This window comes from Chanodichthys erythropterus, chromosome 1, assembly GCF_024489055.1.
Source record: "Chanodichthys erythropterus isolate Z2021 chromosome 1, ASM2448905v1, whole genome shotgun sequence".
Taxonomy (NCBI): domain Eukaryota; kingdom Metazoa; phylum Chordata; class Actinopteri; order Cypriniformes; family Xenocyprididae; genus Chanodichthys; species Chanodichthys erythropterus.
The window spans coordinates 11,816,576-11,843,745 of record NC_090221.1 but is presented as its reverse complement, the minus strand read 5'-3'; the positions used below and the strand labels follow the sequence as shown (position 1 = coordinate 11,843,745).

Sequence of the window (27,170 nt, the reverse complement as noted above, 5' to 3'; positions counted from 1 at the left end):
TCTGCTCCTTTCTGAATGAGGTAGCATGGCCCCTCCAGACATGCCATTAGTGGTTAAATGACCAGTCGAGTCAGGACTTCGCAGATGACGGTCTGGAGCTCAGTTACATTTTCCTCTGGGAACAGATAAATCTTTTCACGTTTTATCAAAAGCCGTTTTAATTCTATTCTTGCACACTGAGCGCGCTCTATTCGATCAATGTCTTGGACTGTTTGAAAACCAATTCACACTCCAAGGCACTGGCCTGTGTAAAATCCAAATGTGAAAATGTGAAATAGTGGTGGTACATTCAGCTAAAGGGCCCGAGTGTTGGCCACTGCATCATAATCCAAAGTCCTCTTGCATGGCTTGAGTAAATCTTTTTGACAGTCGGAAAAAGGTGATGTGCATTTCTCATAAAATGTGCCTTGACATCTTCTGGGATTTTGATCTAAAAAAAAGTTACCCTTCTAAAATTTTGTACATAATACATGCACGTCTCTCAAAACACATTAGCATTGTGTGGCTTTATTGTAATGTAACTTACCTGTGCCTGAAATCCTTATTTCTTTGGTTAGTTTGAAAAAAGAAGGGAAAGATATAGTAAGAAAACATAGTGAGACAAATATAGGTATTATTCTATTTACTTCACTTCACCCCCTTGTCCATCTAGTTCAGGACCATGGAGACAAACTAGCAAATTGAAAACAGGCAAACAGGAATACAGTGAAAATGAAACCAAAACTTAATATAATCGTTAAAACCTTATTGTAAAATGTTACCATTTTTTGTTTACACTTTATTTTAAGGTGGCCATGTTACAGTGTAATTATACATTTAAGTACTGAGTAATAATAATTAATTACCTATACTTACTATACGGTTAGGATTAGGGTGTGATTTAGGATTAGTTGCATGTAATTATGCACAATTTATAGAAGTGGTTCTCAAACTTTTTTCCCAGTGGGCCGCACAATGGTCCAAATGAAAGTCTCACGGTCCGCATATAATTTACATATGACGTCACCAATACAAACCAATCAGATTTAATGTTATCGTATTAGCAAATACTATTATTATACCTAGATGTTGCACACAATAAATAACAAATAAAAACTAACTTACTGACATTAGCTTTACAATAATTATCAGTAATGCTCAATGAACACACAAACTGTATAAATCACTTTAAGTTGCTATTTAATTCTGTATGACTTTATGACTTTCTTCAACAGCATCGCAATAGTCACCAAACAATCACATAAACGCCTTAAAGGAACACTCCACTTTTTTTGAAAATAGGCTCATTTTCCAACTCCCCTAGTGTTAAAAAGTTGAGTTTTACCGTTTTCGAATCCATTCAGCCGATCTCCGGTTCTGGCGGTACCACTTTTAGCATAGCTTAGCATAGTTCATTGAATCTGATTAGACCGTTAGCATCGCGCTTAAAAATGACCAAAGAGTTTTGATAATTTTCCTATTTAAAACTTGACTCTTCTGTAGTTAAATCGTGTACTAAGACCGATGGAAAATGAAAAGTTGCGATTTTCTAGGCTGATATGGCTAGGAACTATACTCTCATTCATACATATCATTGCACTGCTGCAGCCATGGAACGGCAGCAAAGTTCCTTGATTATTACGCCTGAATGAGAGTATAGTTCCTAGCCATATCAGCCTAGAAAATCACAATTTTTCATTTTCCGTCGGTCTTAGTACACGATTTAACTACAGAAGAGTCAAGTTTTAAATAGGAAAAATATCAAAACTTTTTGGTCATTTTTGAGCGAGATGCTAACGGTCTAATCAGATTCAATGAACTATGCTAAGCTATGCTAAAAGTGGTACCGCCAGAACCGGAAATCGGCTGAATGGATTCGAAAACGGTAAAACTCAACTGTTTAACTCTAGGGGAGTTGGAAAATGAGCCTATTTTCAAAAAAAGTGGAGTGTTCCTTTAATAGGCAAATGTTACTCAGCTCTTTTTACAGACAACATAGAGCACATTGTAATTACAATCTCTGACGATATCAAGCATTCTGTCATGTCGCAATCCCTCGCGCAGCATCGGATCCGCGAGTTGGACTCATTCCAGCCGCGGGTGCGCTGATGCGGTTATTTTTACTGATTTAAAATACATCAAACAAACACATCGATTTCACAGTTCAGTCTTTTGAAATTGTAGGTTTTGCTTGTCAAGTAGCCTAGTTTACTACAGAGCAAACAGGAGGCCGTCCATCTCACTCAACTGATTCTTCCATTCTTCTTACCTTCGATGCTGACTCTTCTTGTTTGCATGTGTTCCTTCATTGTATGTTCCTCATTTTGTTTTTCTCCTCTAATAACAAATTTGACCATTTTTGACCAGGCTTAAATTTACAAAATTAATGGCTACTGTTTGAATTCTTCCTAAGCGCGCACTTGTGTTTGTTTCGTTAACTGAGTGATTGCGTCATTAGCCTATTGCCTGATGTCTGAAAATAATAAATGCTCACCAAAATTATTTTATATGACAAATAAAGCATTATAGCTCATTTATATTTATTTAATTCACTTTAATTTAAATTTTAAAACAAAAATAAATTGTATGCTATAATTTTTATTTTATTTATTTTTTTTTTTAATTGTGATCGGCATATCGCGAGACGCATTTACATTCGTGATGGGCCGCAGGTTGAGAACCACTGCTCCACACCCATTGAAACGCTTGCTGCAGTGAAGTGTCGCGTTGCGCGACTCGCGCCCAATTACACTCACTGGATGTCATGGCAACTGAATCATCGAGGAAAACTTTAAATATCTCGCCTTCGCTTTAATTTCTGACCATCTCCAAAAAGACATAAAACACTAAACAAATGATTCTGGCATGCGTTTATCAAAGTAGGAAATCCAGACTTTTAATCCCTTAACACAATTACTGCTGTTGAAATACGAAATTGAGGCGGGTCCGCATTGAATTCCCTCCGGGTCCGGATCCGGACCGGAGTCCGGACTTTGAGAAGTGCTGATTTATAGTAATTACCATATTAATTGCATGTAACAAGGACAAGGTAAAAAATAAGTGTTAACCTGTTTATATATATATATATATAGATAGATAGATATATATATATAGATATATATCAGAGGTGGGGGACTCAAGTCACATGACTTGACTCGAGTCAGATTTAAATCGCACATTTAAGGACTTGAGACTCGCTTGACAAATATTAATAAATGACTTGACTTGACTTTGACTTGGCATTCGTGACTTGAGACTTGACTCGGACTTGAGTTAAATGACTCGAGATAACTTGTCTTTTGTTTAAAACTTGTCTTTTGTTTTAATAAATGTTTTTGAACGCACCGCAATCTAACCACGTGATGCAGCAGGCAATCAGAGAGCTATCGTGAGCTCTCTCATGGACAGTCGTGACTGAACATGGAAGGCGCTATGCCAAGAATAATTAAGTAAAAAAAATAACGTTTTGGACATGTTAAGAGTTGACTTTGAATTGGTTTTGTGTTCATTAAACAGAAAATTGGGTTAAAATAAGTGCTGTCGATGTTTTCCAGTTTAATGCGTCAAACATATTTAACGCAAACACAGCATCCATTTTTTCTGTCATCCTTTGGCTAGCATTACAATATATGATCATGCTCTTATTCATGCAAATGATTTTAAACCATTTAAGCGCACCAAAAAAGAAAAAGAGAATGCGCTGTCTGTGAATGTCCTGTCACACACAAGATGCACAGAAACTAACGCGCGCCAGAATGTCACAAAATTTCCGTTTTGTCGAGTATCCTCATTAGAGCAGCCTTGAATGAGTTAAATTAAGTCTTAAACGAAAGTAAAGAGTTGTGAGAAAGTGGGACGTGCGTGAGATCCACGCTGTCATGTGCTGCAGATCTTAAAGTGATAGCAACCAATGCTGTCTGTCATCGAAGAACAGAGAAAATTATCGCATTTCATTTTTTGCAAGTGCAATACATTTTAAATGGTTATTCACTGTTTATAAGGAAATGTCAGCTTTTTTGCAATAGCACTTAGTATGTGTCTAATAATTGGTCTACAGTGTTAGACTTTGAGTGAAAAGCCTATATTTTATGGGGATGCACATAAATATATTGTATACACACACACACACACAAAAAACAAAAAAACAAAAAAAAAACTCAAACTTTTCACTCATACACGCACACACACATTCACTCACAAATATTAATGACTCACACTAAATCAAATCACGCCTCTCTCTCACACACACACAAAAAGAAAAAAACAAAACAATCAAATTTGCAAACACAACCATGCACATGCAAACAATACACTTTTCACTCATACACACGCACACACATTCAATTATTTATTTTTTTATTTTTAGATTTTTATTGTATTGACAGCTCAGCTGTATGTGGACACATTTCGAGTAGTAGAAATAAAGCTTCCATAGTCCATAAATACTGTAGTTTTAATTAATTTTAATATAAATTCAGTTAATTCATCAAACATTTGTATGACTTGCCAGTAACTTGTTTGACCCAAGCTACGATTTGACTTGAATTACTTGACATACAGCAGTGACTTTATGTAAAAAAAAATGACTTGGACTTGCTTGAGACTTAAACATTAAGACTTGAGACTTACTCCCACCTCTGAGATATAATATATATATATATATATAATTTCTGTTTAGCTTTATTTTTTTATTTCAGTGTTAGTAAGTTTTGTATTTTAACTTAAAATCATTTCAGTTATTTCAACATTTCTTATTTTTGTTTACGTTTTCCATCTAATATTTATACTTATTTCAGCTTTGCTTCAGTTAACGAAATTATTTACTTTTATTAGTCTATTCTAAAATAGAATAGTATTAAAAACATTTTTTTTTTTTTTTTTTTTTTTCATAAAAAATGGATTCAGATCCTGTAAGACAATCACCCTCAAACTGGGAATGTGTGGTGAACAAGAGGTGATGTGTCTAATAATGATACCAACTGACTAATCAATAAGCAAGTTCGACTTGTCAATCGATCTTGTAGTTTGACTTTAAATATGTGTATTAGCTTAAAATTTTAGTGGAAGTGAATTACTGTAATACAAACAACATCTCTGACAGAGTTTACCTGTAAAGCACAACACTCTAAACATCTCTAAATTCAACCCCTTTCAAATCACTACAGCTATTCAAAGCACTGCTTACAAATTCAAAGCATTTACCAATAATTTTCATGACAATTACTGTCTGGCTTCAAATCACCTGCTGTGAGAATTGTTGCCACTATTATGCAAAGTCTCCTTTTTGTGAGGACTATGAAGTTTTGTGAATTAAAATAGTTATGCTATCAAATGTTTTGTAGAGGGATGATCTCTAGACGCTGCCTCTCAGGATCATGTTATTTGTCACAAAATGTCTCAAGTAATCTGCAAGCTTTCATTGCTGCTGTGCTACTAAATCACACATCCGGTTGTGCTCACTCACCTGAGCTCCATGACACTGGTGACATTGCCTGACGGATAGAGGCGTCTGATGTAATTGAAGTCGCCAACGTACAGGCTGCCATCAATGCCCCATGCAAGAGCAACAGGAGCCAGCAGTTTGTTTCCCTCTGCTTGCCCATTACAGCTCGGACAGGAGATGCTTCTGCGCCTGCCATTACCCATTATGGTGCTGATAATGGGAGGAAGCTGGGAGAGGAAGACATTCTCACCATTTCCCTTATACAGAATCCCTAGACACCAGAGAGTCGGAGAAAAAAAATCAATATATATTTTTTTATTTTATAAAATTTATTTATAAAAAAAAAAACTACTTTATTATTTAATAAAAAAAAATAAACACGTTTGCTTATTACTCTCATTTCACCTAAATGTCTTGCATTTTTCATGAAAATTTAACTTGGTTTGATTTGTTTTATACAAACAAGCAGAGAAATGCTATTCATATCTGACTTCACAACCTCACATGCTCATATAATCTATAAGAGGGATGGAAAAAGGGTAGGAAGATCTTTCTGGCTCTAATGGAAAGGCCTGAGCATATAACTCAACTAAAGATGAAAGTTGCTACCCTGGACATCACTATGAAAAGGGGGCACTTAGCACTGTGATCTTCCCGAACTTCCGTTAGAAACTCCATTAATGTGGACATTGAAGTAGCACTTTGATGAGGAAGCTCCAAAAAGAATTAAGCTGCTAAAGGCATCAGAGCAACCATAATGAACAGTTTCATTAATATGGATGATTACACTTCAACTTTTGAAATTAATTGAGCACTTTCTGAAGAGTCTAGTTTTAAGCAAAATGGCATCTTTTTTTATCTGATGTTGGTCTTTGTTATTTTGGTTTTGCATTATTTTTTTTTTTAATACGACATTTAGTACACAATACACCCTGATTTGAATCATTGTCCAAAAATGAGCCGAATGATACATTTATTATATTTGCATGATATATTATTAAATGAGCTATGCTATAATTTGTGTCAGTTCACGGTTATTAAAAATAATATTAAAGAAAATAACACATTTTCAAATTATAATGATTTACTTAAAATTGTCGTATTGTCTTCACTATTTAAGCATGTAAATGCTTTTGTCTCACAGTATTTCTCATTTTAGAATATTCAGCAACTAAAAAAAAAAAAAAAACATTCAAAGGAAAGCTTGTGCCACACAATAGCGGCTCTTCAGGAAAAAATATTTTGTGTTGTTTTGTGTTGTCTAACCAGAGAGAATATATCGCAAATGTGCAAAATAAATAAATATATAAATAATAAAAAGCATAGTCCTCAATCTTCAAGCATTAAATGTACAAACCAGAGACATTTCGATCACCTGAGAGGTGATGATCTACACAGCTGTGTGCTTTATTTTCCAGTCTCTATAGATCTCAGCTTCTAAAACCTTTGATCGTTTCAATCACTTTAACACCACTTTCAGTCCAAGACTGAGTGAGGAGCTTGGGTCATTACAGATAAATATTTCAGTCCTGTGAAAATTTAACTTGTTTCTTTTTGGGGTTGGCTTCAAAGAGGAACTTCAAAGGGAAGTGCCATGCCCAGGGCCATAAATTATTCATACTGAGCAACATGTTAGACTTCCAACACTTGCTTTGGCCTATTAATCACATCAATAACACTGCAATGAACTATGCTCCAATTGGCTGGCCACCACATTTCAAGCTCAGTAACTAGCTACCTCAGTGGCTACACACCATCTGAAGTCTGAAACTGCTTTATTTGAAATATTTTGGCTACAGCTCTTCAACATTGTTTCTATGGGATTTTTTATTATTATTATTATTTTATTTGGTTTTTTGTGAATGTAAACAAGACAAACCAATGCATCAGAGGCTGACCAGAGAGTCTTTTCTGACAGGCTACTCTGATCATGGAAGCACAAATAATGAATAACACTGTGAGCCACTGAGGTCAAATAGTTGGCCAAGCAACTGAACTGAAATTGTTATTTTTTAGCAGGTGTGATTTATCTAGCATATTTTCTGAATGATGTGCTTTAGCTCAAGTCAAATTTATTTGTATAACTTTTCACAATACACACTGTTTCATAGCAGCTTTACAGACTGTCACACTGTTATGCCTATAATGCCTTTTAGTAGTTTTAGGGCTGGACGATGTGGTGATATATAACGATAGCATAAATGTTCCTCCTACTTTAGATCTTGCTATATTCTCTTTATATTGTGTAACAGATATAGGAAGTTATGTACAAGATATATAGAAGTTATGAAATTTTGATTAAACATTATGAGGTTTTTAAAACAAACAATAAAAAAGCTTGTTAGTGAAACCTTCTGGAAAAAGTTGCACCTTCAGCTATATCCCCTTTTAAAGCAACAGTCATTAAAAGACAAACATTCAGACAGAATTTTGCTCTTTTGCTCTTGCATCGCATCTGGTTTTGAGCATCCTGACACGAGCATTGTGTTTTTAAAATGGCATGTCAAGCTAAAAAAGTCTTTGAAGAACATGTCAAAACCACAAAATTTTGTTCCATTCAGTTGCATTCTATCTGTTGAACAAAATAAAGTGTCCTATGTGCATTGCCCAAGAAATGCGTCTGATCAGGTTCATGTGAACCTGAAAACAGCCCAATTATACAGTCCAACAAAATTTTCAAAATATGTAGATTTGTACATCCCTAGTTGCCCTTTCCTGAATGCACTGTGTCACTGAGGAGACAAATCAAGTGCGTCCAGAGCCAAGTCTCATTGGGCATTCCTCTGTAGTGTGATGACTGTCACTTCAGCTGCAAATGTGGTAAACTGTCATTGGCTGATATCAGCTGTTAATTCACAGAGTGCTTAAATGACCCAAAAACCCTCTGCGAATCTGAACTGCATGCGAATCATGGCTAATGTCTTCCCATGTGCCGCTAAGCAGGGTGCATAGCAATTTGTTCCTGCTTGATTAGGCCCTGCCATTGATTAATTGATTGAGAAGAGGGCTGGAATGAAGACATAGTCAGAGGGGATCTTGAAAACGCCCGGCCCAATAGACGCTGCTGTTCTCATTCAGAGGTCTACAATGTACCATTAAGTAAGATGAATTGGTCTGAGTGTCTGCTTTTAAGTGTGACTCAACAAAGCCACTGACCTTGACAGCAAGACAAACCAATGACACATTTCACTTATTCAAACTCTACGATTACTGCATTGCATTGCCCTATTTGCTCGCACTACTTATGAACCACTGTTCAAATGCATGAAAGAAAATAATGACCTATTTACAAAAATTTGACTGTAAATCCTATGGCAAAACCTATTCAACAAGAACAACATGAACAATAACTCACATATTGTTTTGGATAATCAACATTGTCACTATGAAGGCATTGTGAGTGGTTGTCAGTACATTGTTATGCAGTTGCTAAGGTGTTCTTGGTAGTTTCTTCTGACAAAGTCAATAAAACAATAAAAAGTCAAGGAAGAAACAATAAAACGTATTGCTTAGAAAAGCAATTGCACAAATGCCTTCAAAAAGCCACACAATTTAAGATATCCATAGAACAATCTGTGCTGCAAGATTTGCGAGAACCACTAATTACAAGCAGCGTCACAAAATAATTACATTTAAAGCGCATGATTTTCATTAGTGTTACTCATTACCATGCAGCATGGATGTTGTAAATTGTGGCCTAATTAACTTGTGACTTTATGGCTAGAACTTTAGGTGAAAAACAGTCAATTTTTGGCCACTCTCAGCTACATGTTAATGTCTATGAGGTACAACAAACTCCATAAATGGAAATTTTATTCAATGTCATCTACAGTAATGCAATGCTTATGCTTATTGATTATTCATTGAGCAAATATGCTGATCAAATAGCAATGGGATAAATAAAACTATTTGGTAAATGTCAAGCAAACAAGCTGAATATCAAATCACTTAGGTGTTCTGCAGCATTTGAAAAGATGCTTCAGGCTAAGCAGTCTGCCATATCGGAAAAATTCACCAAAAAGGTTAACAATTGACACCTACAGTGGGATCCAAAAATCTGAGACAACATTGAACTTTTCTGCATAAAAAGAAAATCACTGAGGATTCTCCATCATTTCTAAGTTACTAATCACATAATCAACTTAGTAACATTTATCATGTGAACTCCTTTGTACAGATGTTCAGATGCTTCAATAAAAGCACAAGATGCTCTTTGGCTCATTCTCAAATTATGCTGGAGAACATGATCAAAAGATTTTACACAAACTTGCTGCTGTCACTAATGCAAAATGACAAACCAAATACTATTGTATACTATTCAATACTAACGAGTTGCACTGTTGCCTCACAGCAAGAAGGTCCACGATTCGAGCCCCAGCTGAGCCAGGAGTCCTTTCTGTGTGGAGTTAGTGTGGAGTCAGCGTGTGAGTGTGTCAGGAAGGGCATCCAGCGTAAAACGTGCCAAATCCAGTGTGAGTGCGGATAATTCAGATGAAAGCGGACCCTGCAAATGAGCTGGACTAACACTAGGAAAATATATATTAAATTAGAAAAATACAAAATAGAAGCGTGTTTTTTTTTTTTTCTCAGATTTTAGGACCACCATGTTTAATATTTAAAAATTCAAAGAGTATGGCTGTGTTATGAGTAAAAGCTTAGCTTGCTCAAACACATACATATATGCCCAGGCAGACAGTTTGCACGGCCGTTGACTGCTGATCAGACCTGTAAGCCATAGATATGAGAGGCTCCGTATTATCAATCAGCGAGACAAATGGGACTGTCAAAGAGAAGATCTCCCTTTGGCAAATTGATTACATTTGTGACATGTTCTTCAGGACAAAATGTTTTCCCATCTCCATCACTTCTCATGCATTGCTTCTGATATACAGAAACGCACTAATCGTAAAAGAAGTTAAAGGTGACATGCACCAATGCGCAAAGCTTTCATCTAATTTATAAATCTCAGATTAACCAGGGTGAGCCAGATTTATGTCTTAAGCTCTTTTAAGAGCTATTCTTCTCAGAGTAAACTTATAAGTCGATGACTAAGAAGATTATGAGCATGTAGATAAATATTGAGTAACCCGGCGTGAAACTCACCTAACCACAAACCTGCTATTATTTAGTTAAGAGATGAAGAAGAACAGAAGATCATGTTATGGATTTAGATTTAACAGAGCTGAGAACTCTAGGACAGATGCTCTCTGCCTCAGTGCTTTCTATCAGAATATGCAGTTCCTGGGCTTTTTGTTCCATCGCTTTCAACTGTGTCTGTGAGGTTTTTGACAGATTTAGTTCACAAAAACAGCAAAAACAATGCAGTTAATCTTCAATTCAAAGTCTATGAACTTCACCAGCAAGCAAATAAACCTGAGCAGCATAAAAATCCCCAAATATTTAACATAAGAAATATGTAAAAATTTTCATCTACATGCACTGAAAATAATATTAAAAAACAGCCAGAATAAAGTGACATGATGAATCCTGGATTTGGCAAATCGATTAAATGCACTATTAACAGATGATAATCAGTATTAACTATGACATGATAAAATAGCAACACCAAAGCATTTCCATTATAATGGTCTAATCTAAGATAAGATACTGATATAAGCCACAACTATATCTTCAAAAATCTGCAATTGGTTTAATCTACTCTGGTACTCGAGGTGTAAAATGAGAAATGAATCCTTATTGGCAGGAACAGTGCTTAAACTAGATAAACTGTCTAGAGGTGCACAAATAAGGGTTGAGCAGACGGCCATGACCATTTTCTCGGCAGGTCGTCAGATTACAGGGTGTGGAAATGCCCATTTGGCCTTGGGATTTCGCCAGCAATCAAAAAGAGTCTTAAATTCTTTGTTTCAGGCAAGGTACAATCAGATGGTGTCACACTAACTCTAGTGAAATAACTGCACCTGAAAAGTGCCAGTCTAATCTTGTTTTTGTTTAGGGCATCATGATGCACTTCTTTCTCTAAATGCACCGTTAAATTTGACTGCTGGATTCAGTTCAAACTGTGCACACATCGCCATTTACCAAGAATAAAAAGATGCCATTATCGGTGTGAATGTGGAGATTTAAGCTGACAGAATGGGCTTCCCTGTCACCCTGTTTCATTATGAAGACAAAGGAACAGGGAATGTCTGGTGGAATAATGCCACATTTCCATATTCACGCTTGTGTTTTAATGGCACTTTTATTGAATTAAGCTATAAGTATGCATTCTGCGCCTGAAAACTGGATAAAGTTCATTCAGCCAAATCATGTCCTGCATAATGTTGGAGAGCACAGCTCTGACTTGGCACGCTATGTTAATGATTCCGATTTAATCTGTCATCACTGTGAGCGATTAGCCCTTTCAAACTCAGCTTTATTATGTGCAAATGAGGCAATGAACCATATTTCATGTTAAGATGAATATTTATGACAATGAGTCCAGGTAGAGGCACTGACCCCTGAGTTGGTGAGGGGACATTTCCCATGAGGTGGTTCCGATGGGGTTTAATAAGTGATTCCTACCGTTTGGCACATCCAAGATGTGATGCTTATCCAGGGTCCAGCCAGCCATGTTGGAGGCCTCCAGTTCATATCCCTGCAGTGTGGCTGTCCGCTTTTCCCACAGGATCACATTCAGACATGACTCATACTCAAAGCCCACAGATACTACAGCATAGGGGGGGAAAAAAAGGGCAAAAGGTATCTATTATCTTTAAATGTTTTTCTCCACCTAATTTAAAGTGGGTTTCATGTTTAAATTAATCAATTAAAAAAATATATTTTAAGCATACTTTTTTTACTACTATTTGCATGCAAATACTTTAAGCATATTTATATATTTTAAGCATTCAAATATTTTTAAATATTCATTTTCCAAATGGACCTGTGACCTTCTGAAAGCTGATGTTTCTCAGTGCGCTTCATTTGCAGACTAATAATTATACATGCAATAAAAAGATGGACTAGAAAAAAGCAGCTGCTTATATATTTTATTTATTGCTAGAACACAAACCAGTGTCAGATTAGAAAAGATGGTTCAGATAACAACTAAGCATATGCTACAAATTTAACAAAATGAGATTGGCTTTTGAACTGTGTATTTTCAGCAACTGTGCCGGTATTAAAATGAAACCATATTATTGTCCTGAATTCTCTGTTCCAAATCCCTTTAGTTTAAGGTTCAGAGAATATTAAGTTTAACCTTTTAGTCTGTATCATAATAAGTCACCTTCACCTAATCAGTTTGGCTTGTACTCAAACACATACATCAGTTTATAGGCAGATTCATCTTGCCACAGAATTATCTGGGTGAAAAAAAAGATTAATTGTCTCCTGGTTTAAATCAGTCCAAGTTAATAATATATTCATACACAGAGGGCTTTATATAGATCTGTTTCTTCCCATTGTTCTGCTACCTACCTACAGCCTCTGCGAGTCCGTAGACTCTCTGGCTGTATGCATCAGTCTTGTCCCAGATAAAACTGTAAGAGAGCCGGGGTGAAGCTGGGAACTGCTTCTGAAACATTCTGCCCTCCACAGCCACCATGAGGTGGACCCGAGCCAAGCCGAAGGGCACGCTGGACTGGGTCAAGATGACCTTCAGAACAGGTTTGTAGGCTGAAGCACGTGAACTCAAGTAAATCAAATCTAAATCACTCCCAGGAATGGCCGTCTGCTCATGAAGAACCTGTGATTAAAATATGTGCATGAGGGAGGAAGTTAATTGCTTGTAGTGTAAATTTCCTTCTGGATTATTAGCATTTTTATTAAAATTATTTGTAACAAAATGCACAGCTTTGCAATTTCATTTAACACTAGGAATTTATTCTACTCAGGATATGCACTACCGTTCAAAGGTCTGGGGATGGTAAGGATGCGTTCACATTTGGCATGTTTGGTTCAATTAAAACGAACCCTGGTGCGATTGTTCTGTTAGTGCAGTTCATTTGAGCATGTGTTAACACTGCCATCCGAACCCTGGTGCGCGTCAAACAAGCGGACCGAGTCCTCTTTCAAACGAACTCTGGTGCGGTTCAAATGATATATGAATGCAACACAGACCAAAGACATGTAAACGCACCAAAAACAGGAAGATGAGACCCTAAAAAGGACAGAATCCTCACACATATCATTTTTTCTAGTCATAGTCACGAGTTTACCCATCACAGGCATCAGACGCGTCTCCACGCAGCAGATCGTTTGTGTGTGTGTGTGACGGATGGATTCCCGTCGCTGTTTTGACCCCTTTACACATTTTATAAGCTCTCCACGAGTTCCCAGATGGCCAAAATACCATCATATGCAGGCCACACACATAGAACGAGCGCATTTACTTCAGCACACAGCATTGTTTTGGATGTTCGGTAAGTTCCGTCTCAAAATAGGCAATATGTCATAAAATCCGACCAGTCAGGTTGTGACCGTATCCCTATGCCTTTAGGTTCGGTATCTTTTGGTTCGGTGATAAACTCTGAATGCTAATCGGAGCAGGACTAAATGTTTTTTTTTTTTTTTTTTTTGGGTTTTTTTTTTGGTCCAGACCAAATTAACCAAACGATCTGAATTACAAGTGTGAACGCACCCTAAGATTCATTTAAAATAAATGCTGTTCTTTTGAACTCTCTATTCATCAAAGAATCAGAAGAAAATATCAGCTTCCCCAAAAATTTTAAACAGTACAACCGTTGTAAACATTGATAACAATCAGAAAAATCACCATATAACAATGATTTCTGAATGATCTTGTAATACTAAAGACTTAAGTAATGGCTGCTAACAATTCAGCTTTGCAATCACAGGAATACATTCATATTTAAAATATATATTTTCCAAAAATTTTACACCGGAAGAGTAAGATGCTCCATACACATTCAGATTGAGACTTTTTAGCTGGTTAAAGGTGCCCTAGAATCAGAATTTGAATTTACCTCGGCATAGTTGAACAACAAGAGTTCAGTACATGGAAAAGACATACAGTGAGTTTCAAACTCCATTGTTTCCTCCTTCTTATGTAAATCTCATTTGTTTAAAAGACTTCCGGAAAACACGCGGACTCTTACGTAACAGTCGGGATCATTAATATGTATGACCCCAATATTTGCATAATGCCAGCCCATTCAACGCATTAGACAAGGAAAGGCAGTATTAGCGTCTGGATCTGTGCACAGACAAGTTAAGCAAGCAAGAAGAACAGCGAAAAATGGCAGATGGAGCAATAATAACTGACATGATCCATGATATCATGATATTTTTAGTGATATTTGTTAATTGTCTTTCTAAATGTTTCATTAGCATGTTGCTAATGTACTGTTAAATGTGGTTAAAGTTACCATCGTTTATTACTGTGTTCACGGAGACAAGAGAGACATTGCTATTTTCGTTTTTAAACACGTGCAGTCTGTATAATTCATAAACACAACTTCATTCTTTATAAATCTCTCCAATAGTGTAGAATTAGACGTTAGCCACAGAGCACAGCCTCAAACTCACACAGAATCAAACGTAACCATCTAAATAAATACTTTACTCACATAATTCGAAGCATGCATACAGCATGCATGACGAACATCTTGTAAAGATCCATTTGAGGGTTATATTAACTGTGTGAACTTTGTTTATGCAATGTATAAATAGTCGAGAGCTCGTGTGGCAGAGGGAACGCATCTCTTAAAGGGGCCGTGCTGAAAAAATCAGTGCATAGTTAATGATGCCCCAAAATAGGCAGTTAAAAAAATTATTTAAAAAAATCTATGGGGTATTTTGAGCTGAAACTTCACAGACACATTCAGGGGACACCTAGGACTTATATTACATCTTGTAAAAAAAACAATCTAGGGCACCTTTAAAGAGACAACCAAAGCAAATTTTCAAGGAGCATCATATGAACATCTTCAGAATGAGTTATCTAAAATAATAATTTACCATGAATTCACACACACGCAGGTTTCTTTTTGTGAATTGTGGGGACATTCCATAGGCGTAATGGTATACTGTTATACTGTACAAATCGAATTTTCTATCGCCCTACACTACCCCTACCCCTAAACCTACCCATCACAGAAACTGTGCACATTTTTACATTCTCACATTTTTAAATTTTACATTCTTCTTTTTCACATTCTGTATTATTTATAAGCCTTTTAAAAAAGGGGACATGGGGTAATGTCCTCATAAGTCACCCTCACCTTGTAATACCTATGTCATCACACAAATTTGTGTCCTGATATGTCACAAAAATGCACACACACACACATACACACACACACAAAGTCTGATTTCTGCTGACTTCCACTTATAGCCTTAAAAGTGACTTATGTTACAAGCATGAAATGTAAATTATTTCTGTCACAGGAACATGATATAATATGCCACTGTCATAATTAATTCAGAAGCAATATCTGCATGATGGTGTTAAGAATGTCTGGTTTTCCTGACCGTATAATATGTTCTGTATGTAAAAATCACCTGGTTCTCTCGTATTTTGTAGTGACATTAAATCAAACAGCTTAGATGGGGTTAAGGCACAAAAGCCAAAACTTAATCTGATTTCCTGGAAAAATGAGCCAAGACTCATTTTACTCCCAGATGTGATGCAGTATGAGTCACCTGTGTCTCAGGAATGATGGGGCTGGCCTTGGGGCTGGAGCGGTAGAAGGTGGAGAGTGGTGACGCAGTGATTCGGGGCGAGGGTCTGTCAAGGCCACTAAATTCACAGGTTGGCGTGTCTCTTTCCTCTTCTCTCATCACCAGCGTGTCCATCACATGGAAAACCCTCCATGACAACCACACAGTGCGATACACAGCGGAGTACGGAGCACGCACGAAACGTAACGTCAATGCTGTCCCACCATTCACTAATAAATCAAACCTGCAGTTGGGTAAAAACACAATTTTTACAACAGAGCTCATGTATGATAGACAATTACATTACTCTTACAAAACAGTGCTATAGTGGTATGATGGTATTTAAAAAAAAAATACTCTGGTATTGCTAGAGTCCAAAAATATAGTATTCCTATGGTACATGCCATTATTATCATGGTGCCATGTCCAAATAACCATGGCAATATTATACATGGTACTACTATGTTGTATGTATGAGAAGTGTATCAAAAGCAGCTTAAGTTATTTAATAATGCACAAAAGCTTGGTGTTAGCAAAAATGTTTTTCAAAGAAATGTATACGTTTATTCAGCACAGACTCATTAAATTGTTCAGAAGTGACAGTAAAGACATTTATAATGTTACAAAAGCTTTTCATATCAAATAAATGTTATTCTTGTAAACTTTCTGTTCGTCAAAGTGATAATATTAAGAATGATTTCTGAAGGATCATGTGACACTGAAGACTGAAGAAAACTTTTAAATTGTAGTAATATTTCTCAATATAACAGTTTTTACAGTGTTTTTAATCGAATAAATGCAGTCTTGTTGAGTGTAATGCCAGATTCAGACTACACAGTATTTTTGTCTGTTACAATAGTCACTGTGTCAGATTATGCGATTTTGACTCAAAAATTTTTGTAAATTTAAAATCTAAAATCTTGTACTCTGAACTGGGCATAAGAAAACTCATTCACAATCATGAAAAAAGAAAAAGTCATACCAACCCAATCTTTTAAACAATAGTGTATATTTTAATAATATTTCACCATTTATATGAGTTTGAGATACAATTCGTGCCAGAAACTCAAATTGTTTGTGTGGGGGCAGAGGGCATATGAAGGCTAAGTGTGATTTGTAATTTCCTGTTATTACACTGACAAGCACATGGGCTCTCTCCAAATTACATGGTTTGTTAGCTTCATCACAGCGCTTGATATCTTCCACATTCCATATCCTCTGCTAGAAATGTATCCGACTCAAACGTCCAATGAAAATAACAGCTAAATGACATGCACTTCACTGTCTTTTATCAGTAGTTCGCTGGCAGACTTAAAATGTTCTATTAGTTGATGAGGGAAGGGGGTAGAAATGTGATGTAACTTTTTACATTTCAGGGATTTGGATGAGAGATCTGGAGGTCGCAGTTAGCACAGGACCTATTTTAATTAGCGTGGTGTAACGAGGAGGTAGGCGCAGATTTGGAAATGAAGGGGCGTCTCTTTGAAGTCGTGCTCTATATGAGCTGCTGTCTCCCCTGCCCGGAAGGGGAGAGATGCACGCTGCGGTGACTTTATGCACATTCATACAAACATACACATCCTTGAAGTGTCACTGCCTTGAAATTCTCCCAAACTGCTCATGTCCCTTTTTTCAATCTGGGCATGGCTGGGCCACTGTTCCAGACCGTCGGCCTTTAAAGCTGTTTCTTTCCCTCTGTTTCCCCTTGGACACGCTTGCTAACCAGGAGCAGACACCAGCACTGAACAAGCATGATTATCTGAAGCATATTCCCCTGTGTGCAGGTTTTTAGGAGGGATCTGGATATATCAGATAATCCCCAACATCAGCCTTTCTTCTTTAGAGATGTAGATCTATCCCTTGAGTATTTTTTTCTTTCTTTCATTAAACTCTACTGAAGAGAAAATAACATTTTTAATGCATTATGGTCATGCCTCAGTTAAAGGCATACGGTCGCCACACATACACATGCATACTCCCACACATGTGACCCTTGAGTAGAAGACTCACATTAACTGCTGATCTGTGTGATTCTTGATAATGATGGATAATGACTAAAGGGATTATTATAAAGGTACAAGAAGGTCAGATCCACACAGAACTTAAAAGTTAAACTCTGCTGACTGCATTAATGTTGTATAACTAGAGTTAAAATGGGGCTTGAAAGTGAAAAATTTTCCTCTTTTTAATGTGTGTGCAGATCAGATTTTTATTTCATCGGTTTAACTCAGTCTTATATCCTCTACTGAATTAATTTAATTGGTCAGAACAGCTACTGAATTACCAACTGATTCATCATTTGTCAGACTCAAAATCAAGCAGCTGTTTTATGTACTTATGTTTCATGATTAAAACAGTATCACTACTGCCAGACTGTTTAATTGTTCTGTTTGTAATAAGTGTTCATTTTAAAAACAATTATTATTTATATTGCGTAATAAGTTTGAATTATGGTAAATTATAGTATTCATTCTGCTAACTATAAGTATAACTACATGTCATATATAACTATGTCAACTTATTCTACTGTATTAACCCGAACACTAACACCAAACCCTAACCTAACCGTCTACTAACAGTCTACTAGGGTTTGTTCACACAGAACACGTGTTTGCATCTAAAAACGCAAGACGCAGTGCCCCGGTTTTAAAAAAAGCCGAGCACAGAATGCGAGGGTCTCGAGGCGCGCTTTTGAGACGTGATACAATAACGGCAATAACGGAAATAACAGAAATAGGCAAACAGCAGAATAGAAAAAAGGAAAATAATCACACTGGCTCCTCTGCAATGTTGCCTTCAAATAAAACAGTTGCCATGCCAACTTGCTACTGTAAACAGAAGTGCTTGCCCTGCCTCCAAGTTCTTCTGATCGTTCCACTGTTTTGGAACTAACATTGATAAGCAGAGCTGCGTGTACAAGTGGAAATTCTCTTAAAGTCCCCCTGAAATCAAAATGTAAGTTTTTTAGCTTTTAGTATGAATATGTTAGCCTTAAGGTTATGAATAAGCTGGGGTGTTCCAAAACGAAATTCGCATTTAGGAGATATAAGCATTCAAAACTTAAAGTCACTTCACTAAAATAGATCACGGATTTTCATGACATCACCGCGGACTTCAACTTCTAATCAAATCTTCTGTCCAACCAAATGCTCTCTAGAATCTGAAGTACAGCCCCTCCTACACTATAAACAGACACTGAAGCTGTATCTGAAATCGGTCATTTGTTCACATATGTACTAGTTTCTATATGGTGAATGGCACATAGTGCACTATATAGAGGATAGGGACCGATTCAGACAGTGAAATAAAGGAAATGAAGTCCATTTTCGTGTGTCACGTGAACCGCTGCTGTCGGAACAGTCTATGTGCGAGTTGGCACAGACCACAAAATGTTCGGACACATTTGAATTCTACAAACAATGCTATATTTTAAAGCAATATATGGAGAAGAGAAGGTTAGTGATTATGAGGAAAATTGGGTTTTACGAGCTCAATGGCTCTGGCCGAGCTGTGTTCTAGGCCAATAACCATTGGTTATTTTAAAAAAAGGGGAGGAGCTTGTAGATATATCCCACCTTGTCTTCCTGTTTCACTAGAAATTACGTCAACACAGTGAATAATGCTGTGCGTTCCAAGGCCCTTCATTGGACCTTTAACATGACACAGCATCTTAAAAACGTGGCGCTAATGTGAGAGATGCTGCAAAAGACACGAGACGTGAGCGTAACAGTCATATACGTCTGTCTAGCGCGTGTGTAAATAGAAAAACAATGGAAAAGAAGCACATTGGAATAGAAAAATGCGTTCTGTTTGAACGGCCCCTAAGGAGAGTTAGTTGACATATAGTTGCAAAATTACTTACTTACAGGTAGTAGAATGTCTAAAGTGGACCGACAATATAAAGTTTAATCTAAATTATATATTATATAAAATATTAAATGATACATAGATAAAATTGCACAAATATTACATATCATATATTTTGTGGAAATATGTATATATTTTTTGTGTGTGTTTATAAAAAAATATATTCTAATGTGACCTTTCTGGGTCATAAAATTAGATTAGGTTACATTTGCCTGCAAGTGACAGAAACATTGACATGGGGGTGAGAATGTGCCTGTCTGTGATGATTTGACTTAACTTGACTTGTGTGGGAAGCGGTGAGATGTGAATAGGAATTTGCATAAAACTATGCAAAATGGTTTCTCACTGACTATCTTAAGGATAGGTATTAGCATAATTATGTGTGTATACGTATGTGCTTGTCTGTGTCTAAATAAAACATATTTGTACGTACATGCCGTCCTGTCTGGTGATGGTATAACCCTGCTGGGGGTAATGCAGAAGGGACACATTCACCCCAATCAGTGGAGTGCCGTCACTGGTCACCACCTGTCCACGCACAACGGACACCAGGCTGTAAAATAAACACAAACACACGTAAATGTGGTTCTGAATGAAAGCGAAGGTAGTTTAACCATCACATTGATTTTCAAGGTCAGCAGGCTGTTTATTAAAAAAACAATAAGCAGCATTACATTTTTTATAATTTATATAAAACATTTTTAGGTTTTATACATAAAATATCCAGATCATGAAATGAAATGACTCAATCCACTGTACCTGACCTTCCTCTGCCGTTCTGTTTTGATAATCTTAACAGACGTAATTACAGCACAAATTATTTTACCAAGCACCATTTAGTGTCTGACCTGCAATCTTGCATCTTTAGACTAATTGCGCGATAATTTTTCAATGTGCGAACAAAAGGAACCTCAGGGCAGATGGGCGGGATGAGAAGTTTCCTCATCAAGGCATAATCAAAAGCTTCATCAACCAAATATTCTAAAGAGATTCTAACAAGTTTTTCTTGAGTGGTCCTATTCTAAGGCAGTGAAGACAAGCAGCAATGTTCATATTGTTAATTTTGCCCAAAAAACACCAAAGGACATGGAATATATTCGCTCAAGAGTCCAAATTGAAGAGGTGCAAAGGTGAAGCGCTCAATTTTTTCACAGGAAAAAGTAATCATTTCTTAAAGTACATGGTATGTTAGGTTTTTGTACAAATCATACCAATGGTGGATGGCTTTTTTATCTGCATTATAAAAGCAGCAAAAATTAGATAAGATAACATGGAGTCTTCAGAAGGGAAACTGAAGTTCTGAATTCCTATCAAAAAAGAAAAACCCTATTGTTTATTCTTTATGAGTGTGAGAGGCTTGCTCTATTTCCCCATGCTGTTAGATCTACAACCCCAAAACTTTACAAAAACCACTTTAAGATTGTGGGAAATATTGTGCAACACATCAAACGGCATCACAATTACTTGCATAGCCAGAAGGACTTTCTATGCATATACATTTTAATGTTATAACATTGATAAATAAAACATGAAATAGAGGCATTATTGGGATAAAAAGCCATGAGTCTCAGTGAAAAGCTTATATTATATATTAAACAATTTGATGGCTGAAATAATTTTTAAATAACATTAATTTCCTAAAGCATCTAAACTAGCCATTTTGTGGTGTATTTATCAGTTTGGTTCACTGTAGAATATGTCCCATATAATACCAGAATTTGTGGATTCAGACCAGACAGGATTTGTATGTGAGGGACAGACACAAGATAATATTAGGTGGATGATGCATGTTATTGATCATGTCACAAAAGAAAATATCAGAGCAGTAGTAATAGGTTTAGATGCTGAAAAGGCTTATGATTGTATTTGGCATTGAAAAGATTTGGTTTTAAAGATGAGTTCATTAATTGTATTAAAATTTTGTATTCATCAACAAATGCTAGAATAAGGATCAACGGGCATCTCACTCAAGAGTATTAATCTGGAAAGAGGCTGCTGCCAAGGCTGCCCACCGAGCCCTGCTCTTTCAGCTTTATTAATTGAGCCCATAGCACAGTTAATGAGAGACGAGTGGGATAAAAGGAACAAAAGATTGATCTGTACGCAGATGACGTGCTGTTGTTTGTTGCAACACCAGAGGTTAGAATTCCTAGGCTGATGACCATCTTAAAAAAATCATTATGGATATAATGTGGATATAAATTAAATGTTAAAAAAAAAAAAAAAAAAACACCAATCTTAAGTCTGAAATCTGCCCCAATGGCTCTCAATGAATATGTGCTGCAGTTCCATTTTCCACCACAGACTTGTACAACTGTGGGGCGCTATAGAGCTAGGGAGAACTCAGGCACCCTCTGCCCAACTTAGTATCATACGTTAAATTTTAATATATCCTGCTCACTTGACGACTTAAAAAGGTCTAGCAAATGCGAAAAATATTCATTGTAAAATTCTGTACACATTTACAATTTATTATTGATTCAGTTTATATAGAGGTTTATGTTTTGTATTAATATTTTAGTGGGGCACTGCCCCACCTGCCCTCAGAGATGAGCCGAGGCTGGGTTAGATTAAAATGGGAGAAACAATCCAGTCTAGGTATTTCAGAGGAATACTTGCTGAATATCTGTTCTATACAGGCTATACTTCTACCAGCTCGGGTTTGTGAAGAGAATTACGCAGGCGGAATCTTATTAGATACTTTGTAACCCCCAACTTAAAATCTATACAGATTGGCGAGAAGGGAAGGGGTCTATGCTGGAGCAAATGTAGAGAACAGCTGGCAGATCATTTTCATCCGTTTTGTAGCTCTCGTATTGGCAGGAGGTAATACAAGTTTATATATTATTAAGCTGTAACAAGAAAGTGGTTATGAACCTCCAACAAAGACTGAATGGTGGGACATTGTGACCAGTGTCCAAAACATTGAGAGAATAACTTTGTCATTAAACCTACAGATAGATAAATATTTACAATACTGGGAAAAATGGATTGTGTTTTCGACTACATGACATGTTTATTGACCACCGCACCATCTCACGTATATTTTCATCAATATGACTTATGTACATTCTAAAAAATGCTGGGTTAAAAACAACCCAAGTTGGATTGAAAATGGACAAACCCAGTGGTTGGGTTAAATGTTTGCCCAACCTGCTGGGTAGTTTTATTTAACTCAACTATTGTTTAAAAATTACTGTATTGCTTAATTAAAATGAACCCAAAGTATGTTGGAAATGAACATTTATTAATGTTCAATGAATAATTATTAAACAATAAACATTTATTAAATTGCTTAATAAATTTATATTAATAAACTATTAAACAATTAAATGTATATTAATAAAATATTAAAGCTTATTAATAAACATTCCCCTTTTGTCTATTATTGTTGTCTCTAATTGCATCTGGTTTTTAATTTCCCAACTATTTTGGGTTCATTTTAAGCTAGCCATATAGCAATTTTTAAATAATAGTTGGTTTAAATAAAACTACCCAGCAGGTTGGGCAACATTTAACCCAACCGCTGGGTTAAAACAACCCAATTGCTGGGTTTGTCCATTTTCAACCCAACTTGGGTTGTTTTTAACCCAGCATTTTTTAGAGTTGCCTATTTCCAAATTTAGTTGACTGTTCCTCAGCCGTTCAAGAGCTCCTAACCTGCTGTTGAATGTGTTTTCCCCTGGTAGGGTATGGGTGCCCCCTGGAGCTACCAGAAAGCTGACGCGTTGATAGAAGCCTTGAGCGTCTGGAGAAGGTGAGCTGGGGTGTTGCATTGTGCTGGGATCTGGAGCCCCACGGCAGTATGTCTGACCCTGACAGGTGCTGTGAATGCAACAGTCTGGGTCCATACAGTCCACCAAGCCATCTAAAATCACAGTAAGAGACTTTAGACTACATATTCAGATGCTTTTAAAGTTATTTAGACATTTCTAGTACAGATAGTGTGGAAGAGGGAGCACCATCACCATTTATTTAGCCCTCAACTTTGTGACATTTTCTCACCTCCCTCATTGTCCTTGCCATCAGAGCAAAGGGTTTCCATAGCCACATCACACCCCACCCCTCTCCATCCTGACTGGCAGAGGCAATGCCATCCGTTCTGGTCCAGAATGCACCTGCCGTTGTTGTTACACAGCCCTGGACAGCTATCTACCGGGACAAATTCATCAGTTATACATACTGACCAACCAGCAGCCTAGGATGTGTCAAGGGGGTGAAGAACTCACCATAAAGAACTGCATAAACATACAGGGGAAAACATGGTGAATGTGTCTTAGTCAAACGTTTGGCACTTGACATTTTAAAGACATCAAACAGGACTCAGGGACAGCTGTAATTTCACATGAAACAGCTGGACAAAATATGTTTTAGCATTTTAGATTTGTTTTTCTTCTGGAGAATAGATTAATAAATTCAGTGAAATAACAACTAGGCAAAATGATTTGCAATATAAAAAAAAATATATATATATATATATATATATATATATATATATATATATATATATATATATATATATATATATATATATATTTATGAGGTATCTGAGCAGTCTAAAAAGGAAAAAGAAAGTACTTTTGAAAAATAATATTAAATTATCACATTTAGCAGTGTCCATGTGAATCAACAGCATGCTGAGCTGATCAGACAGTGTACATAAGTGCTCCATCATATCCTTTGTCACAGAATGTGTGAAGTCAAAGGAAATTACAGAAGGAAATGCTAAACTAAAGGAGCTTAGCAGCTGCTAAATATAACATTAAGAGACAGTGAGATGTACAACAATGGGGATTTGGGGAATGTGAATGTGTATATGTGTATGGACTGACTGATGGTTGTGTGTGTGTGTCTCTGTATGCCTACATTTACACTGTATAAAACAGGAAACCTGAAACCGAACAGATATGGAGACATTAATACACGGTACGTAGACATAATGAAAGTCATGCTTGAGAGACAGAGGGGTCAGAGCCACATGCTCTCTTCAGGGCAGCATGACCTTTACCTCTATATCCTATCCAGTCTGCTATCATGAAGAGACATTCAAGGAAAAGAATTACACATGGGGTGTTATACTGCGGTATGCAGTGATTTAGTGTCATTTCTATAGACAGCCCAGGCAGCCTCCACTGCTTACACACACCTAATATGCTGCGGCTTACCCTCTCCTCAGTAAATATGACATTTCATGATATTTGCATTGTACTGTTGAAGAGCTCAATTAGTGAAAAGGCATGGGTGCTTTAGAATTTTTATTTTCCTTTTTTTTTTTTTTTGATCTGCTTTTTGGTTTAATAAACATTTGCATTCAGTGAAAATTTAATTAAATAGGAATTCAAGAAAAGTATAATTTAAAAAAAGTTTCAGCAGATCACATGGAAAGCAAAACATGGCAAATGAAAGGAAGCACTGTACCTTTTATTTTGCTGTCCAGAAAGTGAGCTAGAGAGATAAAATGAACAAAAAAGCAATTCAGACATAAAATATAATTTTTTGTGCAATGCTAACTATGCAATACATGTACATATTCTGACAACTGGCAACCTGTGAGCTCTCATAGGTAATTCACAAAATTTGAAAATATGCAACAGTATATTGATGTGCTGACAATATGTTGGATTTAAAAATTAATCACAAGTATTGCCTGAATAATTTGACATTTCTCAATATGCAGTGATCCCACACTCCAAAAAATACAATTCCTTTCCATGACCTTTCCAGTCATTTTTGATTACTGGATAAGGAAGTTTCAAAAACATTTTGATTCAGATTGATTCGCAAATTCATTTTCAGATTTGTGAATCATTTATAAAAAAGTTATGGCTAAAAATAATGATTTATTTAAAAAAATCGACCATCAAGAAACATTGTGTTAAAAAACAGTTGTGCTAATATTCTTTTTTCTTTTTCAGGATTCTTTGATGAATGGAAAGATTAATCGCATAGCATTTATTTCAAATATTTATTTATGTATTTTTTTTGATAACATAATAAATGTCTTTACCGTCACTTCAATTTAATGTGTATGAATAAAAGTATTAATTTCTTTAAAAAAAGATTTAAAAAAAAATCTCACTGTCCCCAAACTTTGGAATGGTATTGTATATTCATTATTCATTATAGAAATCTAACCTTTAGTAAGTTAATAATTTCCATGACTTTTTACTGGCCTGTAAAATACAAGTTTATTTGTCATATTTCCAAAGTAGAATAGGATAAGACATTTTTTTAAAGTAAATCTAAAAAATACAAGAGTTACAACAGGGTGAACTCACCGATATTGCAGTTTTCTCCCGTCCAACCTTGGTGACACTCACACTTCCCCTTTCGACACACGCCGTGCTCACCACAGTGAGCCTGACAGTCCTCCTGTTCACACCCTGCCCCCAACCAGCCGTCTGCACATCGACACACACCTCCACCACACACGCCGTGAGGACCGCAATCCGTTGCACACATTTCTGAAACAAACAAAATGTGTTTTATATAAATACCGTTTATGAAACAACAATACAACTGAAGCATTTTTTTGTATAAAAATTTAAAATTAAAATAAAATGATGGATGTATCATCAGATACCTTACATTACATTTTGATTTTCCTTAATGCATTTTAATGTGGGATGGACAATGAAACTTTTAGCTGAATTGTAGCTTCTTAACTTGAGCTTTTGTTAAAGTTAACGTAATATTGTATTTTTGTTTAAAGTCCCCCTGTGGTGAAAATCAAGTTTTTAATGTTATTTATATGTCTTTTTGGTGTTTTTAACATGCTTTATTAAGCTTTTTTTAAGGCATGAAGAATTTTTTTTTTTCATTTTGGTGATCAAAGATGAGTTTTAAGGGATAGAAATTATTGACTACAGGTGGACTTTAACACATATTTAAATGTTGTCCTCAAAATAAGTGTGAGATCAAACATTAATTTGTGGACGCCTGCAGTACTATTGTTGATCCCCTGTTGACGACCCCTGATCTACATGTTGTCTCATCTGCTGTGGCAAAATAAATAAGAAATTTCATCTCCTTTACAACAGCACCATGCTGAATTATAACTGCTACGACTGAATGCATCTTTGGCACTCTAATTCTCACTGCTGGATTGTATTTGAATGCTGGGGAACAAAATTGGCGGTAATCCTTTGATAGTTTTGTGCTAAAGCCAATGCACAATGGCTCTGAACTTGTCATCCTGCAAGCTGTGACTGCTAACATTTCTGGAGCTCTCCAGAGCATTCATCAACAAATACAT

The 27,170-nt window shown here is 36.3% G+C and overlaps 1 protein-coding gene across 7 annotated transcripts in view; it reads right to left on the bottom strand.

The window, feature by feature from the left end:
• Nucleotides 1-27,170, bottom strand: part of si:dkey-237h12.3 (teneurin-3) — a 128,146-nt gene that overhangs the window by 12,721 nt on the left and 88,255 nt on the right. For 3 of the 7 annotated variants that reach the window (XM_067380743.1, XM_067380704.1, XM_067380757.1), the window contains 8 exons: nucleotides 26,194-26,379; nucleotides 23,921-24,067; nucleotides 23,576-23,783; nucleotides 20,349-20,468; nucleotides 16,031-16,292; nucleotides 12,845-13,112; nucleotides 11,948-12,091; nucleotides 5,444-5,693 (listed from right to left, as the gene is read on the bottom strand). In XM_067380743.1, coding sequence (XP_067236844.1) covers nucleotides 5,444-5,693; nucleotides 11,948-12,091; nucleotides 12,845-13,112; nucleotides 16,031-16,292; nucleotides 20,349-20,468; nucleotides 23,576-23,783; nucleotides 23,921-24,067; nucleotides 26,194-26,379 — 1,585 coding nt within the window. Of the gene's footprint in view, nucleotides 1-526; nucleotides 548-5,443; nucleotides 5,694-11,947; nucleotides 12,092-12,844; nucleotides 13,113-16,030; nucleotides 16,293-20,348; nucleotides 20,469-23,575; nucleotides 23,784-23,920; nucleotides 24,068-25,333; nucleotides 25,361-26,193; nucleotides 26,380-27,170 lie in introns of all 7 variants that reach the window. The other 4 variants (XM_067380751.1, XM_067380725.1, XM_067380734.1 and 1 more) reach the window with 2 other exon arrangements.